This window comes from Paramormyrops kingsleyae, chromosome 16 (assembly GCF_048594095.1).
Source record: "Paramormyrops kingsleyae isolate MSU_618 chromosome 16, PKINGS_0.4, whole genome shotgun sequence".
In the NCBI taxonomy this organism is placed as follows: Eukaryota; Metazoa; Chordata; class Actinopteri; order Osteoglossiformes; family Mormyridae; genus Paramormyrops; species Paramormyrops kingsleyae.
Window position 1 is genome coordinate 25,035,981 of NC_132812.1, and position 18,691 is coordinate 25,054,671.

Consider the following 18,691-nt stretch of genomic DNA (forward strand, 5'->3'; position numbering starts at 1 on the left):
ATGAGGGCTTCCTTCTGATGTTTACTGTGTTAGCTATGCTAGTGCTAATCATGTTGCTCTTCTCCAGATGACTGCTGATGCCCTGGTCTACAGCTTTGCATTGATCTACACACCCAGGGGTATTAATGGTCTCCCCATTGTGAGGACCAATGGTGCTGTGGTTGGCATTGAGTGTCACTACTTGAGGTGAGGATGCCCCATAAGCTTTGGTGCTTCCTAGCCATAGGAGCCATTAATTCTAGTGACTGACCCAAGTGGGTAGTGGTGGCTTAATGATTTGGGAAGTGCACTTGTAACAAAGATTGCAGGTTTGAGTCCCTGACCAGCAAGGCACCACTGAGTTACCCTGAGCAAGGTACTGCCCCAAGCACTACTCCCCGGGTGTGGAATTAGCTGCCCCTGCATGTCACGATGTTGCATATGGGTTAAATGCAGATGACGCATTTCTTCAGTTTGTCAACAATGACCACTGATCTCTAAATCATGCTTGCTCCTTAGGAAACAGAATGTGAGCAGCAATGCCCTGGTGCCAACCTGGATCCCCTACTATGCCACAATGGCAGCTGAGGCACAACTGAATTTCTCATTGAGGCTGATGGATGGTAGGTGAGGGATTCATGCAGCATTTCTGGCTTTGCTCTGTGGGCTTGTCCTCAAGTACATGTGCCCTCTGTACAGATGCATGGCAGAATGAGAGGGCCTCCAATGTGTACTTCCTGGGAAGTGTCCTGAACATCGAAGCCGCTGTCCTTGTGGGCAACAGTCAGCCCCTGCGTGTCTTTGTGGACAGCTGTGTGGCCACCTTGGTCCCTGATGTGTCCTCTGTCCCTAGCTATGCCTTTGTGCAGAACTCTGGGTGAGTAACATTGTATGGTTGTGTGAGGCCACTTGGGCAATGCTGCTTGACATGCCTGGCCTTCAGGTGCCTGACTGATGCCAAGGTGACAGGATCCCGCTCCCAGTTCCTGCCCAGAAAGCAGGATGACAAGCTGCAGCTTCAGCTGGATGCTTTCAGGTTCTCTCAAGATGGCAGGAGCTCAGTGAGTACAGGCACATGTGCAGGATTTCAGTGCTTAAATGAACTGATTCTGATGGCAGGTGACAAGCTTTTTGGTGTCCCCTAGATGTTCATTACTTGCAGCCTGAGAGCAACAGTGGCTTCTGTGCCTGTGGATTCCCAACACAAAGCTTGTTCCTTCTCTCTTGCTGCTAACAGGTCAGTGGCTGCAGCATTATGATGCTGGATGAGTTGAGCTGCTAAACAATTGCTATTCCCCATTGCAGGTGGATGTCTGTGGATGGGAATGACCAGGTGTGTGGCTGCTGTGACACCAGCTGTGGACCTGCAGGTGTAGCAGGTATGCTTGGCTCTGCCCAGAAGATGCTCTGGTGGCTTGTGTTGGTGTGACTGAGGCACCCTTCTTGCCCCTGCAGGTGCTCAAGGCACAGGTGTTCTGGGTCCCATTGCTATCCAACAGGGTCCTCCCATGGGTAGTCAGCCTGGACAGCTGTATATGCTGAAGGGATAGGTACCTACTGCCCTAATGTGCCAAGCTGTGCATGGTACCAGGATGGATGGAGCTACAACTTGCCTGGCATTCTGTGCTGCTTGTCATGCTGTTTCCCCCTCGTGGTGGCTGCAGTTGAACTGTGCTGGGAACCAAGGCCACCACCTTTTGACTGAATAAAGCACTAGTAGTATTTGAAATGGTGCCATTGTCTCATTTCTTGGCTCCCAAGTACACTTCTGGATTGCCTAAACTTCCAACCACATCCCACTGCTTGCTGCCTTTTGGCTTATAACTAGAATGGCTCCTGAGATGGGGGGGGGGGGGGGGGTTGTACATAGTGATTTCACTCAGGAAACAATGTCAGGGAAGGTACTCAACATATGGAGCTCAGTACCAGGCCCTAACAGCTGATGAAGCTAGCCTCAGAACCAAAGGGGAATGGCTGCATGACGCAAATGCTGATTCCCGCCATCAATACCCTGTGTTGTGGCTTTACTGTAAAAGCACCAGCTTCCTTTCAACGTGATGGTGACCCAATGCCACAGACTGACATCACCTTCTCCTCCATAAGGCAGTCATACTGAATTGCGGTTCTTGATCATCCTGGGGGCTTGGAGATGGATGTAGATTTGGCTTTGACATTGGTAGGGACTGAATTGGTTACTGCTCCCAGTTTTGGTCGGGTCATGGCTGTACACAAACCATGACAGTAACATTCTCCGGTGTCAAACTCCAGTCCTGGAGAGTCAGAGCCCTGTGCAGTTTTTGGTTTACCTTTGTCACCTGAATCAACTCATTGTGCATGTACCACAGAGCTCATAAGCTAAATCATTTGTGGTGGAACTGGGAAAGAGCTAAGCTACACAGGGCTCTGGCCCTCCAGGACTGGAGTTTGACATCCCTGTTCTATCTCAATCTCAGGTTTTTCTCGCTTCCACCACCACAGAGCTGGTGCTCGGCTCGTTCTCACTTGGTGCCTGTTGAGAACCAGCCTGACTCCACTGGTTTCAGGAACAGAACAAATGTTATATCGGGGAAGTGACTGTTATTCTGTGCAATAGTGCTTAACTCAACCATGCCGTCCATCTCATCTCTTCACCACTCAAACATACTTTATTTGACCTGCAAATTTATACTTTATTAAATCTGTTCAGTGGATCGATCTTTCATTTTTCGCAGAATGAAAAAACGATGAATCCTTATTCTACTAATAAGCTGGCAAGTTGTTCCACTGCCAACACCGATGATTTTAGACTAATCTATCAGTTATGGATTGAATTTTCCATGCAAGCGTTTGGTTTGGACATGATAGTCCGTCCCACTTTCGCTGACGTTAAGGTACCAAATTCTGAGCCCAGGTTTTCTGCGGTGCCGTGCTGGAGCCATTTTTTCTGGCACAGGGCCATTTTTTTGCGGCAGAATCAAAACATGTTGAACCAGTGCCGGAGTGGGGAAAAGTCCAGCACCAGCCCGCATTGGTGGAAACGAGGCAGGTGTGAAGGACTCCTGAGGCATTGCCATATGTGACTAATTAGCAGTGTAGTGGCAACACTTGCAACTGTCTGCCAGCTGTTTATGCATAGCAGGTCTTTTGAGTAACTCATAGGCGCTTGTGAGTGTCCTGCCCTTTAATGACTTCCCAGTTCAGTGTCGTTCATGTCTCTGGTGACTCTTCCTATGGAGTCAGTAGACCAATTGGGAGAACATGGGGGGTCATGAGGTCACTGGAATGTGGTGTGTGGCTCCCGATATCTTTGCAAGAGGACGAAGGTCCAAGTCTTTAGAGTCCTGGTGCTCCCTGTCTTGTTGTATATCTGTGAGACATGGACACTATCCAGTGAGCTGAGATGAAGACTGGAGCCCTTCGGTACTGTGTCTCTTCAGAGAATCCTTGGGTACCGCTGGTTTGACTTTGCGCTAGAGGAGTCCTGAATTAGGCACATTACCTGCATTCTGAGGGAGCATCAGTTATGGTACTATGGCCATCTGGCACATTGCCCTGAGGGTGATTCGGATCTCAGGATCCTCATTGCTACGGACATGAGTGGCTGGACCAGGTCTAGGGGACACCCATGTAACACCTGGCTGCTGCAGATGGACGGTCATTTCCGGAGTGTGGGACTGGACCGTGTGTCTCCCTGTAGTGGGTGTGTCCAAGGATCTTTTATGACCTGAGGGAGTCAACACCCTCGGTACCAATTTTTACAGCACAGTGTCCTTGCCACTACATCGGGATCCACACAAATCACTGCATGGACTAATCTGTTGGTCACACCAGCACCTCTTCCAGCATATTAAAAAATAGCTATTCGCCTTAAAATACCCAGTTCTACTGTTAGAGCAAAAAAAAAGTGGACAACAGCTGGAACTATTACAAACCTGCCTGGAAGGGGACCCAAGTTTATTTCCCCCCACGTACAGTGAGGAGGATCATAACAGAGGCAAAAAAAATCCCCAAGGATGACTGTTGGTGAATTACAAGACCAAGTAAAATCTTGGGGTTACCACATCTCTGGAAAAACTATTAGACACCCCCTTCAAGCTAACAGATTATTTGGAAGGTATGCCAGAAAAAGCTTTTTTTTGTCAGTTAACCACAAACATAAGCACCTGGACTTTGCGAAACACTACTACAACTTTCACTGGAACCAATTCAATGGTCTGATGAAACAAAAATGGAGCTTTTTGGCAATTGAAGTTTTTGCGCATTAATCAGTTTCCTGTTGGCTGAGTAAAGACACATTTCTATTTGTGATGCTAAGGGTGTCTCATTACATTGTTTCAGGTTTGAAGTTGTGCAAAGTTGTTTCTAAGAAAATGTTTTTTTTTTCACGCTACTGAAATAATGGATTTGGGGAGATAGGTATTTTGCATGACGATAGGTCCCACATGTTAGCCACATGCTGTCGTGTCAAGAAGTCAAAATGATTTAAGCCAAAAAACACCACTAAAATGTCTCTGTATGTGTGCTGTGGGGGATTACAGCATGAGAGCACCAAACTGATAACTGCTGGGAAAAAAGTAACTGTTGGTAGAAAAATGTATTTCAGTCGTTAGAGCCCAAGCAGTGTTTGATTAACCCTGCATGGTGAGGATTGCATACTGACGAATCAGAACAGGCCTGGGGGGTGCAGATGATGTCAGCATGCTATAAAACAGTCTCCTAGCTGCACAGTCAGTATGGTGTGCTTTGCTACCAGCTTCAGGACAATGGCAGTGAATGGGGGTGTGTTAGTGCTGCTTCTTTTATTAGGTTACAGCTGTGAAGCTCAACAGAAGATTGGGTTTCCAGCAAAGACTGCCCAGCTACTAGCTGGCTATCTGGCTAAGCAAGGGGCTCCGCAGGCGGCTGGCTTCCAGAGCGGATTAGGGGCTCCGCAGGCGGCGGGCTTCCAGAGCGGACTAGGAGCTCCGCAGGCGGCGGGCTTCCAGAGCGGGCTCGGGGCTCCGCAGTCGGCGGGCTTCCAGAGCGGGCTCGGGGCTCCGCAGTCGGCGGGCTTCCAGAGCGGACTAGGGGCTCCGCAGGCGGCGGGCTTCCAGAGCGGGCTCGGGGCTCCGCAGGCGGCCGGCTTCCAGAGCGGGCTCGGGGCTCCGCAGGCGGCCGGCTTCCAGAGCGGGCTCGGGGCTCCGCAGGCGGCCGGCTTCCAGAGCGGGCTCGGGGCTCCGCAGGCGGCCGGCTTCCAGAGCGGGCTCGGGGCTCCGCAGGCGGCCGGCTTCCAGAGCGGGCTCGGGGCTCCGCAGGCGGCCGGCTTCCAGAGCGGGCTCGGGGCTCCGCAGGCGGCCGGCTTCCAGAGCGGGCTCGGGGCTCCGCAGGCGGCCGGCTTCCAGAGCGGGCTCTTTCTGACTAAGCAAGTTGCTCCTTCTCTGGTTAAATCTGTGACTGGAATGCAAGTGAACCCTGATGGTGTGAGTGTTGTATGTGGGGAGGATTCTGTTGTGGTGCTTGTGCAACCAATCCTCCTTGGTAATGGTCAGCCAATCAATGCATCAGACATCACCTTTGGTGGCTGCGCACCCATTGGGCAGGATGCTTCTGGCACAGTGAGGTTTCAATCTGCACTGCAGGCCTGTGGAAGTACACTGATGGTATGAGGGCTTCCTTCTGATAGTTGCTGTGTTGGCTATGCTAGTGCTAATCATGTTCATCTTCTCTAGATGACTGCTGATGCCCTGGTCTACAGCTTTGTATTGATCTACACACCCAGGGGTATTAATGGCCTCCCCATTGTGAGGACCAATGGTGCTATGGTTGGCATTGAGTGTCACTATTTGAGGTGAGGATGCCCCATAAGCTGTTGTGCTCCCTAGCTCTAGAAGCCGTTCATTCTAGTGACTGACCCAAGACTGACCTCCTTAGGAAACAGAATGTGAGCAGCAATGCCCTGGTGCCAACCTGGATCCCCTACTATGCCACAATGGCTGCTGAGGCACAACTGAGCTTCTCACTGAGGCTGATGGATGGTAGGCAAGGGATTCATGCAGCATATCTGGCTTTGCTCTGTGGGCTTGTCCTCAAGTGCATGTGCCCTCTGTACAGATGCATGGCAGAATGAGAGGGCCTCCAATGTGTACTTCCTGGGAAATGTCCTGAACATTGAAGCCTCTGTCCTTGTGGGCAACAGTCAGCCCCTGCGTGTCTTTGTGGACAGCTGTGTGGCCACCTTGGTCCCTGATGTGTCCTCTGTCCCTAGCTATGCCTTTGTGCAGAACTCTGGGTGAGTAACATTGTATGGTTGTGTATGAGGCCACTTGGGCAATGCTGCTTGACATGCCTGGCCTTCAGGTGCCTGACTGATGCCAAGGTGACAGGATCCCGCTCCCAGTTCCTGCCCAGAAAGCAGGATGACAAGCTGCAGCTTCAGCTGGATGCTTTTAGGTTCTCTCAAGATGGCAGGAGCTCAGTGAGTACAGGCACTCATGCAGGATTTCCATGCTTAAATGAACTGGCAGCTAGCATGCTTTTGTTGTCCCCTAGATGTTCATTACTTGCAGCCTGAGAGCAACAGTGGCTTCTGTGCCTGTGGATTCCCAACACAAGGCTTGTTCCTTCTCTCTTGCTGCTAACAGGTCAGTGGCTGCAGCATTATGATGCTGGATGAGTTGAGCTGCTAAACAATTGCTATTCCCCATTGCAGGTGGATGTCTGTGGATGGGAATGACCAGGTGTGTGGCTGCTGTGACACCAGCTGTGGACCTGCAGGTGTAGCAGGTATGCTTGGCTCTGCCCTGAAGATGCTCTGGTGGCTTGTGTTGGTGTGACTGAGGCACCCTTCTTGCCCCTGCAGGTGCTCAAGGCACAGGTGTTCTGGGTCCCATTGCTATCCAACAGGGTCCTCCCATGGGTAGTCAGCCTGGACAGCTGTATATGCTGAAGGGATAGGCACCTACTGCCCTAATGTACAGTACCAAGCTGTGCATGGTACCAGGATGGAAGGAGCCACACCTTGCCTGGCATTCTGTGCTACATAGTGTTGCTTCCCCCTGAGGTGACTGCAGTTGTGCTGCAGACCAAGGGCACCATCTTGTGACTGAATAAAGCACTAGTGGTATTTGAAATCGTGCAGTTGTGTCCTTATTTCTTGGCTCCCGAGTACACTTCTGGACTGCCTAGGAGTTCTCCAGCCACATCACACTGCTTGGTGCCTGTGGCTTTTATGATGGAATGGCTCCCTAGATGGATGGTGTCAGTACCATTTTACATAATGGTGTTTCCTTCACTAAGGAAGCCATTTCAGGGAAGGTTCTCTGAGCAAGGAGCTCAGGGTCTGGTAACAACAGGCAATGAGGCTGGCTTGAGAACCAAAGGAGTGGCAGCAGCCATTTTGAATGCAGAGTCCTGCCAGTCCTTTGATGTGGCTGAAAGCAGACCTCTGGTCAATGTGGTGACTAAGTGCTACAGGTTAGCATCACCTTCCCTTGTCATACAAACTCTGCCCACCTTAATTTCTTTGCTCTCCTGGGCCATTGGCAAGGTTGTAGGCTTCCTTCCACCATTGCTAAGGACTGAAATGGCCCAGACCTACTCTCCCAGCCCAGCATGTCTAGGCCCATCGGCAGGGATGGACCTGTTGTACTTTTGGCATGGATGTGAATCGTGATGCCTATTCTGAGTGGTCTCCAACTCAGCTCCTGGAGAGCTATTATCCAGTTGGTTTTCAGGTCTACCTGGCTTCTCATGAGCCACACCAGTTCTCAGGTAAATACCAGGGCCAGGTGTGGCTCATCAGTAGCCAAGTACAATAAACATCCTGGATAGTAGCTTTCCAGGACCAGTTGGAGACCCCTGCTCTACTGATAACATCTGATCCAGTTTGCTATGGATTATGTCTTTATAAGCCCCACAATGCAATTATCACGAATTTCACCAATATAGCTAAGAGCCAGCTAACAAATTGTGAATATGGAGGGAGATTAATGTATTAACATTGACAGTGCTTCACATATTGGACACCACATTAGTGTGGATGTGGTGAGTTACCTGCTGTATAGAGCCTATTGACCCCTGGACAAGGCTGGCAGCACTGGATGTTTCTCAATTCCTCCATTGCATTCAACCCCACAGAACCAGCACTTTGTCTCATGCATGTGGACAGGTACAGTGGATTCTGGGAAAAGTTGATGGGCAGACCGCAGTTTGAGACTCCATGGCTTTGTCTGACGTTGTGAGCAGCACTGGGGAGCCCCAGGGACGGACTTGTCTCCCTTCTTGTTCACCCTGATACAGCTGACTTAACAACCCTGTGACTGACACTTGCAGAAATGTTCTGGTGACACCCATAGTTGATTGTATCAGAGAAGGTCAATAAGGGGAATATAGAAACCTGGTGAAGGGCTTTGAGTGATGCAATAAAAACCAGCTGCAGCTCAAAATTGGGTCTATGCTGTGGTGTGATGGGGCAACAATGCTACAAGAAGGGACTCAAGCTCAATAAACTCATTAAGAAGGCTGTCTCTGGTCTGGGAATCCACCTGGACTCCTTTGAAACAACTACCCGAAGGAGAACAATTAGATCTGCTCCATACTGGACAAAAGCCTCACACCCTCTCCATCACACCCTGCTCAGAGAAGTACGTTCTGCAACAGGCTGACACAGCTGTGCTGTTCCAGCGAGCGCTATCTGTCTTTTCTCCCAGCGGCCATCAGACGCTACAATAAGTGTCCCCCATGACCCCGAACCTCACTCAGTCACCAGCCCTGTAGTGATATTTTTTTAAATACTTCACACTGTACATTGCAATTTTGTATTGCATCTTTAGTATAGTGTTGTCTTTTTCTATGGTTTATGTACCGTTTGATCTCACCTTTGTGTGTGCTGCTGTAGCCTTTTTGGAATTTTTTTTAGGGTCAATAAAGTACTACACTACGACTTGATGTGTGACAACAATCCAGATACGTCCATTGAAGTTGTGCAAAGTTGTTTCTGAGAAAGTGTTTTTTGCTCCTGAAATAATGTATTTTGGGAGATAGATTTTTTGCATCAGACAGCGATTATATGTCCCACACACAAATGTTAACCATATGCAGTCATGTGTCAGGAAGTCATAATGATTTAAAGCCAAAAAACATCACTAAAATCTCACTGTATTTGTGCTGTGGGGGATTACAGCATGAGAGCACCAAACTGATAACTGCTGGGAAAAAAGTAACTATTGGTAGAGAGATGTGTTTCAGTCGTTAGAGCCCAAGCAGCGTTTGATTAACGCTGAATGGTGAGGATTCCATACTGACGAATCAGAACAGGCCTGGCAGGTGTAGAGGATTTCAGCAACTATAAAATAGTCTGCAAGCAAACCAGACACAACAGTGTGCTTTACTCCCAGCTTTGAAACAATGGCAGTGCATGAAAGGGTTATAGTATTGCTTCTTTTATTAGATTGCAGCTGTAAAGCTCAAGTGAAGACCCCTCAGGTGCCAGCAGGTTATCAGAATGGATTAGGTGCTCCTCAGGTGGTGGCAGCCAGTTATCAGGTTGGCGCAGGTGGTCCCAAGGTGGCTTCAACCGGCTTCCAGGTTGGCGTAGGCGTTCCCCAGGTGGCTTCGACCGGCTATCAGGTTGGCGCAGGTGCTCCCCAGGTGGCTTCGACCGGCTTCCAGGTTGGCGTAGGGGCTCCCCAGGTGGCTTCGACCGGCTTCCAGGTTGGCGTAGGTGCTCCCCAGGTGGCTTCGACTGGCTTCCAGGTTGGCGTAGGTGCTTCCAAGGTGGCTGCGACCGGCTATCAGGTTGGCGTAGGGGCTCCCCAGGTAGCTTGGGCCGGCTATCAGGTTGGTGTAGGGGCTCCCCAGGTGGCTTCGGCCGGCTATCAGGTTGGCGTAGGTGCTTCCAAGGTGGCTTCGGCCGGCTATCAGGTTGGCTTAGGTGCTTCCAAGGTGGCTTCGGCCGGCTATCAGGTTGGCGTAGGTGCTTCCAAGGTGGCTTCGGCCGGCTATCAGGTTGGCGCAGGTGCTCCCCAGGTGGCTTCGGCCGGCTATCAGGTTGGCGCAGGTGCTCCCCAGGTGGCTTCGGCCGGCTTCCAGGTTGGCGTAGGTGCTCCCCAGGTGGCGGCGACCGGCTATCAGGTTGGCGTAGGGGCTCCCCAGGTAGCTTGGGCCGGCTATCAGGTTGGCGTAGGTTCTCCCCAGGTGGCTTCGACCGGCTATCAGGTTGGTGTAGGGGCTCCCCAGGTGGCGGCCACCGGCTATCAGGTTGGCGTAGGGGCTCCCCAGGTGGCGGCGACTGGCTATCTGGGCAAGCAAGTGGCTCCTGCTCTGGTTAAATCTGTGACTGGAATGCAAGTGAACCCTGACAGTGTGAGGGTTGTGTGTGGGGAGGATTCAGTTATGGTGGATGTGCAACAAGACCTTCTAGCTATTGGCCAGCTGATCAATGCATCAGACATCACCTTTGGTGGCTGTGCACCCATTGGACAGGATGCTTCTGGCACAGTGAGGTTTCTATCTGCGCTGCAGGCCTGTGGAAGTACACTGACGGTATGAGGGCTTCCTTCTGATGCTTACTGTTAGCTATGCTAGTGCTAATCATGTTGCTCTTCTCCAGATGACTGCTGATGCCCTGGTCTACAGCTTTGCATTGATCTACACACCCAGGGGTATTAATGGCCTCCCCATTGTGAGGACCAATGGTGCTGTGGTTGGCATTGAGTGTCACTACTTGAGGTGAGGATGCCCCATAAGCTTTGGTGCTTCCTAGCCATAGGAGCCATTAATTCTAGTGACTGACCCAAGTGGGTAGTGGTGGCTTAATGATTTGGGAAGTGCACTTGTAACAAAGATTGCAGGTTTGAGTCCCTGACCAGCAAGGCACCACTGAGTTACCCTGAGCAAGGTACTCCCCCAAGCACTACTCCCCGGGTGTGGAATTAGCTGCCCCTGCATGTCACGATGTTGCATATGGGTTAAATGCAGATGATGCATTTCTTCAGTTTGTCAACAATGACCACTGATCTCTAAATCATGCTTGCTCCTTAGGAAACAGAATGTGAGCAGCAATGCCCTGGTGCCAACCTGGATCCCCTACTATGCCACAATGGCAGCTGAGGCACAACTGAGCTTCTCACTGAGGCTGATGGATGGTAGGTGAGGGATTCATGCAGCATATCTGGCTTTGCTCTGTGGGCTTGTCCTCAAGTGCATGTGCCCTCTGTACAGATGCATGGCAGAATGAGAGGGCCTCCAATGTGTACTTCCTGGGAAGTGTCCTGAACATCGAAGCCGCTGTCCTTGTGGGCAACAGTCAGCCCCTGCGTGTCTTTGTGGACAGCTGTGTGGCCACCTTAGTCCCTGATGTGTCCTCTGTCCCTAGCTATGCCTTTGTGCAGAACTCTGGGTGAGTAACATTGTATGGTTGTGTATGAGGCCACTTGGGCAATGCTGCTTGACATGCCTGGCCTTCAGGTGCCTGACTGATGCCAAGGTGACAGGATCCCGCTCCCAGTTCCTGCCCAGAAAGCAGGATGACAAGCTGCAGCTTCAGCTGGATGCTTTCAGGTTCTCTCAAGATGGCAGGAGCTCAGTGAGTACAGGCACATGTGCAGGATTTCAGTGCTTAAATGAACTGATTCTGATGGCAGGTGACAAGCTTTTGGTGTCCCCTAGATGTTCATTACTTGCAGCCTGAGAGCAACAGTGGCTTCTGTGCCTGTGGATTCCCAACACAAGGCTTGTTCCTTCTCTCTTGCTGCTAACAGGTCAGTGGCTGCAGCATTATGATGCTGGATGAGTTGAGCTGCTAAACAATTGCTATTCCCCATTGCAGGTGGATGTCTGTGGATGGGAATGACCAGGTGTGTGGCTGCTGTGACACCAGCTGTGGACCTGCAGGTGTAGCAGGTATGCTTGGCTCTGCCCTGAAGATGCTCTGGTGGCTTGTGTTGGTGTGACTGAGGCACCCTTCTTGCCCCTGCAGGTGCTCAAGGCACAGGTGTTCTGGGTCCCATTGCTATCCAACAGGGTCCTCCCATGGGTAGTCAGCCTGGACAGCTGTATATGCTGAAGGGATAGGCACCTACTGCCCTAATGTACAGTACCAAGCTGTGCATGGTACCAGGATGGAAGGAGCCACACCTTGCCTGGCATTCTGTGCTACATAGTGTTGCTTCCCCCTGAGGTGACTGCAGTTGTGCTGCAGACCAAGGGCACCATCTTGTGACTGAATAAAGCACTAGTGGTATTTGAAATCATGCAGTTGTGTCCTTATTTCTTGGCTCCCGAGTACACTTCTGGACTGCCTAGGAGTTCTCCAGCCACATCACACTGCTTATGATGGAATGGCTCCCTAGATGGATGGTGTCAGTACCATCATACATAATGGTGTTTCCTTCACTAAGGAAGCCATTTCAGGGAAGGTTCTCTGAGCAAGGAGCTCAGGGTCTGGTAACAGGCAATGAGGCTGGCTTGAGAACCAAAGGAGTGGCAGCAGCCATTTTTAATGCAGAGTCCTGCCAGTCCTTTGATGTGGCTGAAAGCACAGACCTCCCTTCAATGTGGTGACTAAGTGCTACAGGTTAGCATCACCTTCCCTTGTCATACAAACTCTGCCCACCTTAGTTTCTTTGCTCTCCTGGGCCATTGGCAAGGTTGTAGGCTTCCTTCCACCATTGCTAAGGACTGAAATGGCCCAGACCTACTCTCCCAGCCCAGCATGTCTAGGCCCATCGGCAGGGATGGACCTGTTGTACTTTTGGCATGGATGTGAATCGTGATGCCTATTCTGAGTGGTCTTCAACTCGGCTCCTGGAGAGCTACCATCCAGTTGGTTTTCGGGTCTACCTGGCTTCTCATGGGCCACACCAGTTCTCAGGTAAATACCAGGGCCAGGTGTGGCTCATCAGAAGCAAAGTACAATAAACATCCTGGATAGTAGCTTTCCAGGATTAGAGTTGGAGACCCCTGCTCTACTGAGAGCATCTGATCCAGTTTGCTATGGATTTTGTCTTTGTAAGCCGCACAATGCAATTATCACGAATTTCACCAATATAGCTTTAAGAGCCAGCTAACAAATCGTGAATATGGAGGGAGATTACTTTATGTATTAACATTGACAGTGCTTCACATATTGGCAGTGTTGGGGAAGCTACTCTGAAACTAGTTTGACAAGCTACAAGCTACTCGTAAGTTAAAGTAGTTAAACTACAGTCAAGCTACCCTTTTGGAAAAGTAGTTAGCTACACTACAAGTTACTATCAAAAAGTAGCTAGCTTTTGATTTTTTTGAACAATGTATATTATAAATAACTGAAGTGTCTGAGGAATGTTTTAAGTAAAATATTTAGTGTTTAAAACAATGCAATACAATTATGATTTCAAAGAGTATTGTTTTATTACACACAACACTCAAATATCTGACTGTTTGTCAAAAGTGCAAAATTGCAACAAATACAACATTGCAAGAACAAAATATACATCCAACGTAAATTGCATGTAGAACATTTTCTCAAAAATACCGATTGTGAGATGGTTGCATTTTGGCAAGAAAATACATTGAACAACCGCTCACATGTGGCACTGGCAGGGAAAAAACTATCTGGTGTAGTTGCAGTAGACTGAAACCTCATCCAAAACATTAACCTCCAAAGGGTCAAAATGTTATAATTTGTAATGTTACAAAAGCCTCAACTGAAGAGTAAGAACGCTTGGAAAATGTTAAGTATTTTAGTTGAACTGGCATAGTTAGTCACTGTTATTGTTATACCACTCAAGCAAAACAGGAATGGTTTCACACCATCAGTCGAGAATTGAGGTGCAGTGTCCTTCTAATAAGAGCAGGCAATAACAAAATGTATAGGCAACTCAATTTGTTCTCTTAACTAAACTGAAGCAGAAGTGCCTGACCTGTTAATTCGACACTAGAGAAGTTTCTCAAAATGACTGTCGGAAAGACGGTTGCGTTTTGCCACTTCTGTACGTCAGTGAACCGTTAGCCGCAAGATGCGTGATTAAACAACAGGTGGCGGTAATGGCAAAAAATGAGTTTGTAATCGAACAAGAAGAATATCCTTGCATCGCGCTGATTCGCGCAGCTACACCGCTACTTGCTGCAAAAAGTAGTTCGCTACTGGAAAAGCTACACTGTTTAAAAAGCAACTGAGCTACTGCCAAGCTACTGAAAAATGCAGTTAACTTAGTAGCGTCGCTACTTGTAGTTAACTACTCCCCAACACTGCATATTGGACACCACATTAGTGTGGATGCGGTGAGTTACCTGCTGTATAGAGCCTATTGACCCCTGGACAAGGCTGGCAGCACTGGATGTTTCTCAATTCCTCCATTGCATTCAACCCCACAGAACCAGCACTTTGTCTCATGCATGTGGACAGGTACAGTGGATTCTGGGAAAAGTTGATGGGCAGACCGCAGTTTGTTGAGACTCCATGGCTTTGTCTGACGTTGAGAGCAGCACTGGGGAGCCCCAGGGACGGACTTGTCTCCCTTCTTGTTCACCCTGATACAGCTGACTTAACAACCCTGTGACTGACACTTGCAGAAATGTTCTGGTGACACCCATAGTTGATTGTATCAGAGAAGGTCAATAAGGGGAATATAGAAACCTGGTGAAGGGCTTTGAGTGATGCAATAAAAACCAGCTGCAGCTCAAAATTGGGTCTATGCTGTGGTGTGATGGGGCAACAATGCTACAAGAAGGGACTCAAGCTCAATAAACTCATTAAGAAGGCTGTCTCTGGTCTGGGAATCCACCTGGACTCCTTTGAAACAACTATCCGAAGGAGAACAATTAGATCTGCTCCGTACTGGACAATGCCTCACACCCTCTACATCACACCCTGCTCAGAGAAGTACGTTCTGCAACAGGCTGACACAGCTGTGCTGTTTCAGCTAGCGCTATCTGTCTTTTCTCCCAGCGGCCATCAGACGCTACAATAAGTGTCCCCCATGACCTCGAACCTCACTCAGTCATCAGCCTTATAGTGATATTTTTTTAAATACTTCACACTGTACATTGCAATTTTGTATTGCATCTTTAGTATAGTGTTGTCTTTTTCTATGGTTTATGTACCGTTTGATCTCACCTTTGTCTGTGCTGCTGTAGCCTTTTTGGAATTTTTTTAGGGTCAATAAAGTACTACACTACGACTTGATGTGTGACAACAATCCAGATACGTCCATTGAAGTTGTGCAAAGTTGTTTCTGAGAAAGTGTTTTTTGCTCCTGAAATAATGTATTTTGGGAGATAGATTTTTTGCATCAGACAGCGATTATATGTCCCACACATAAATGTTAACCATATGCAGTCATGTGTCAGGAAGTCATAATAATTTAAAGCCAAAAAACATCACTAAAATCTCACTGTATTTGTGCTGTGGGGGATTACAGCATGAGAGCACCAAACTGATAACTGCTGGGAAAAAAGTAACTATTGGTAGAGAGATGTGTTTCAGTCGTTAGAGCCCAAGCAGCGTTTGATTAACGCTGAATGGTGAGGATTCCATACTGACGAATCAGAACAGGCCTGGCAGGTGTAGAGGATTTCAGCAACTATAAAATAGTCTGCAAGCAAACCAGACACAACAGTGTGCTTTACTCCCAGCTTTGAAACAATGGCAGTGCATGAAAGGGTTATAGTATTGCTTCTTTTATTAGATTGCAGCTGTAAAGCTCAAGTGAAGACTCCTCAGGTGCCAGCAGGTTATCAGAATGGATTAGGGGCTCCCCAGGTGGTGGCAGCCAGTTATCAGGTTGGCGTAGGTGGTCCCAAGGTGGCTTCGACCGGCTTCCAGGTTGGCGTAGGGGCTCCCCAGGTAGCTTCGACCGGCTTCCAGGTTGGCGTAGGGGCTCCCCAGGTGGCTTCGACCGGCTTCCAGGTTGGCGCAGGTAGTCCCAAGGTGTTGGCGACCGGCTATCAGGTTGGTGCAGGTGGTCCCAAGGTGTCGGCGACCGGCTATCAGGTTGGCGTAGGTGGTCCCCAGGTGGCTTCGACCGGCTTCCAGGTTGGCGTAGGGGCTCCCCAGGTGGCTTCGACCGGCTTCCAGGTTGGCGCAGGTGGTCCCAAGGTGTTGGCGACCGGCTATCAGGTTGGCGTAGGTGCTCCACAGGTGGCTTCGACCGGCTATCAGGTTGGCGTAGTTGCTCCCCAGGTGGCTTCGACCGGCTTCCAGGTTGGCGCAGGTAGTCCCAAGGTGTTGGCGACCAGCTATCAGGTTGGCGTAGGTGCTCCACAGGTGGCTTCGACCGGCTTCCAGGTTGGTGTAGGTGGTCCCCAGGTGGCTTCGACCGGCTATCAGGTTGGCGTAGGTGGTCCCCAGGTGGCTTCGACCGGCTATCAGGTTGGCGCAGGTAGTCCCAAGGTGTTGGCGACCGGCTATCAGGTTGGCGTAGGTGCTCCCCAGGTGGCTTCGACCGGCTATCAGGTTGGTGTAGGGGCTCCCCAGGTGGCGGCCACCGGCTATCAGGTTGGCGTAGGTGCGTCCAAGGTGGCTTCGACCGGCTTCCAGGTTGGCGTAGGGGCTCCCCAGGTGGTGGCGACTGGCTATCTGGGCAAGCAAGTGGCTCCTGCTCTGGTTAAATCTGTGACTGGAATGCAAGTGAACCCTGACAGTGTGAGGGTTGTGTGTGGGGAGGATTCAGTTATGGTGGATGTGCAACAAGACCTTCTAGCTATTGGCCAGCTGATCAATGCATCAGACATCACCTTTGGTGGCTGTGCACCCATTGGACAGGATGCTTCTGGCACAGTGAGGTTTCTATCTGCGCTGCAGGCCTGTGGAAGTACACTGACGGTATGAGGGCTTCCTTCTGATGTTTACTGTGTTAGCTATGCTAGTGCTAATCATGTTGCTCTTCTCCAGATGACTGCTGATGCCCTGGTCTACAGCTTTGCATTGATCTACACACCCAGGGGTATTAATGGCCTCCCCATTGTGAGGACCAATGGTGCTGTGGTTGGCATTGAGTGTCACTACTTGAGGTGAGGATGCCCCATAAGCTTTGGTGCTTCCTAGCCATAGGAGCCATTAATTCTAGTGACTGACCCAAGTGGGTAGTGGTGGCTTAATGATTTGGGAAGTGCACTTGTAACAAAGATTGCAGGTTTGAGTCCCTGACCAGCAAGGCACCACTGAGTTACCCTGAGCAAGGTACTGCCCCAAGCACTACTCCCCGGGTGTGGAATTAGCTGCCCCTGCATGTCACGATGTTGCATATGGGTTAAATGCAGATGACGCATTTCTTCAGTTTGTCAACAATGACCACTGATCTCTAAATCATGCTTGCTCCTTAGGAAACAGAATGTGAGCAGCAATGCCCTGGTGCCAACCTGGATCCCCTACTATGCCACAATGGCAGCTGAGGCACAACTGAATTTCTCATTGAGGCTGATGGATGGTAGGCAAGGGATTCATGCAGCATACAGTATTTGGCTTTGCTCTGTGGGCTTGTCCTCAAGTGCATGTGCCCTCTGTACAGATGCATGGCAGAATGAGAGGGCCTCCAATGTGTACTTCCTGGGAAGTGTCCTGAACATCGAAGCCTCTGTCCTTGTGGGCAACAGTCAGCCCCTGCGTGTCTTTGTGGACAGCTGTGTGGCCACCTTGGTCCCTGATGTGTCCTCTGTCCCTAGCTATGCCTTTGTGCAGAACTCTGGGTGAGTAACATTGTATGGTTGTGTATGAGGCCACTTGGGCAATGCTGCTTGACATGCCTGGCCTTCAGGTGCCTGACTGATGCCAAGGTGACAGGATCCCGCTCCCAGTTCCTGCCCAGAAAGCAGGATGACAAGCTGCAGCTTCAGCTGGATGCTTTCAGGTTCTCTCAAGATGGCAGGAGCTCAGTGAGTACAGGCACATGTGCAGGATTTCAGTGCTTAAATGAACTGATTCTGATGGCAGGTGACAAGCTTTTGGTGTCCCCTAGATGTTCATTACTTGCAGCCTGAGAGCAACAGTGGTTTCTGTGCCTGTGGATTCCCAACACAAGGCTTGTTCCTTCTCTCTTGCTGCTAACAGGTCAGTGGCTGCAGCATTATGATGCTGGATGAGGTGAGCTGCTAAACAATTGCTATTCCCCATTGCAGGTGGATGTCTGTGGATGGGAATGACCAGGTGTGTGGCTGCTGTGACACCAGCTGTGGACCTGCAGGTGTAGCAGGTATGCTTGGCTCTGCCCAGAAGATGCTCTGGTGGCTTGTGTTGGTGTGACTGAGGCTCCCTTCTTGCCCCTGCAGGTGCTCAAGGCACAGGTGTTCTGGGTCCCATTGCTATCCAACAGGGTCCTCCCATGGGTAGTCAGCCTGGACAGCTGTATATGCTGAAGGGATAGGTACCTACTGCCCTAATGTGCCAAGCTGTGCATGGTACCAGGATGGATGGAGCTACAACTTGCCTGGCATTCTGTGCTGCTTGTCATGCTGTTTCCCCCTCATGTGGTGGCTGCAGTTGAACTGTGCTGGGAACCAAGGCCACCACCTTTTGACTGAATAAAGCACTAGTAGTATTTGAAATGGTGCCATTGTCTCATTTCTTGGCTCCCAAGTACACTTCTGGATTGCCTGAACTTCCAACCACATCCCACTGCTTGCTGCCTTTGGCTTATAACTAGAATGGCTCCTGAGATGGGGGGGGTTGTACATAGTAATTTCACTCAGGAAACAATGTCAGGGAAGGTACTCAACATATGGAGCTCAGTACCAGGCCCTAACAGCTGATGAAGCTAGCCTCAGAACCAAAGGGGAA

At 50.0% G+C, this 18,691-nt stretch overlaps 2 protein-coding genes across 51 annotated transcripts in view; both read left to right on the forward strand.

Annotated features, from left to right (window-relative positions):
• LOC140578800 (uncharacterized) overlaps positions 1 to 18,691 on the forward strand; it is a 66,972-nt gene that overhangs the window by 37,956 nt on the left and 10,325 nt on the right. For 41 of the 50 annotated variants that reach the window (XM_072700719.1, XM_072700752.1, XM_072700749.1 and 38 more), the window contains one exon: positions 16,184 to 16,414. In XM_072700719.1, the coding sequence (XP_072556820.1) occupies positions 16,184 to 16,414 (231 nt within the window). Of the gene's footprint in view, positions 1 to 67; positions 187 to 498; positions 603 to 678; positions 857 to 922; positions 1,041 to 1,124; positions 1,217 to 1,284; positions 1,359 to 1,434; positions 1,709 to 10,026; positions 10,480 to 10,546; positions 10,666 to 10,977; positions 11,082 to 11,157; positions 11,336 to 11,403; positions 11,522 to 11,604; positions 11,697 to 11,764; positions 11,839 to 11,914; positions 12,186 to 16,183; positions 16,742 to 16,810; positions 16,930 to 17,241; positions 17,346 to 17,426; positions 17,605 to 17,672; positions 17,791 to 17,873; positions 17,966 to 18,033; positions 18,108 to 18,183; positions 18,460 to 18,691 lie in introns of those variants that run through there. The other 9 variants (XM_072700731.1, XM_072700738.1, XM_072700742.1 and 6 more) reach the window with 6 other exon arrangements.
• LOC140578676 (zona pellucida sperm-binding protein 3-like) lies at positions 5,244 to 7,067 on the forward strand. Its single transcript, XM_072700411.1, has 8 exons — positions 5,244 to 5,597; positions 5,667 to 5,785; positions 5,869 to 5,972; positions 6,049 to 6,226; positions 6,295 to 6,412; positions 6,487 to 6,578; positions 6,647 to 6,720; positions 6,797 to 7,067. Exons 1-8 carry the CDS (start codon positions 5,397 to 5,399, stop codon positions 6,889 to 6,891), a joined length of 981 nt encoding a protein of 326 aa, XP_072556512.1. The 5' UTR covers positions 5,244 to 5,396; the 3' UTR covers positions 6,892 to 7,067.

Coding starts and splice junctions, on each gene's coding strand:
- LOC140578676 (XM_072700411.1), top strand. CDS start 5,397: ATGCAAGTGAACCCTGATGGTGTGAGTGTTGTATGTGGGGAGGATTCT. Junction 5,973..6,048: donor CTCACTGAGGCTGATGGATG/GTAGGCAAGGGA, acceptor CCCTCTGTACAG/ATGCATGGCAGAATGAGAGG. Junction 6,579..6,646: donor TTCTCTCTTGCTGCTAACAG/GTCAGTGGCTGC, acceptor TCCCCATTGCAG/GTGGATGTCTGTGGATGGGA.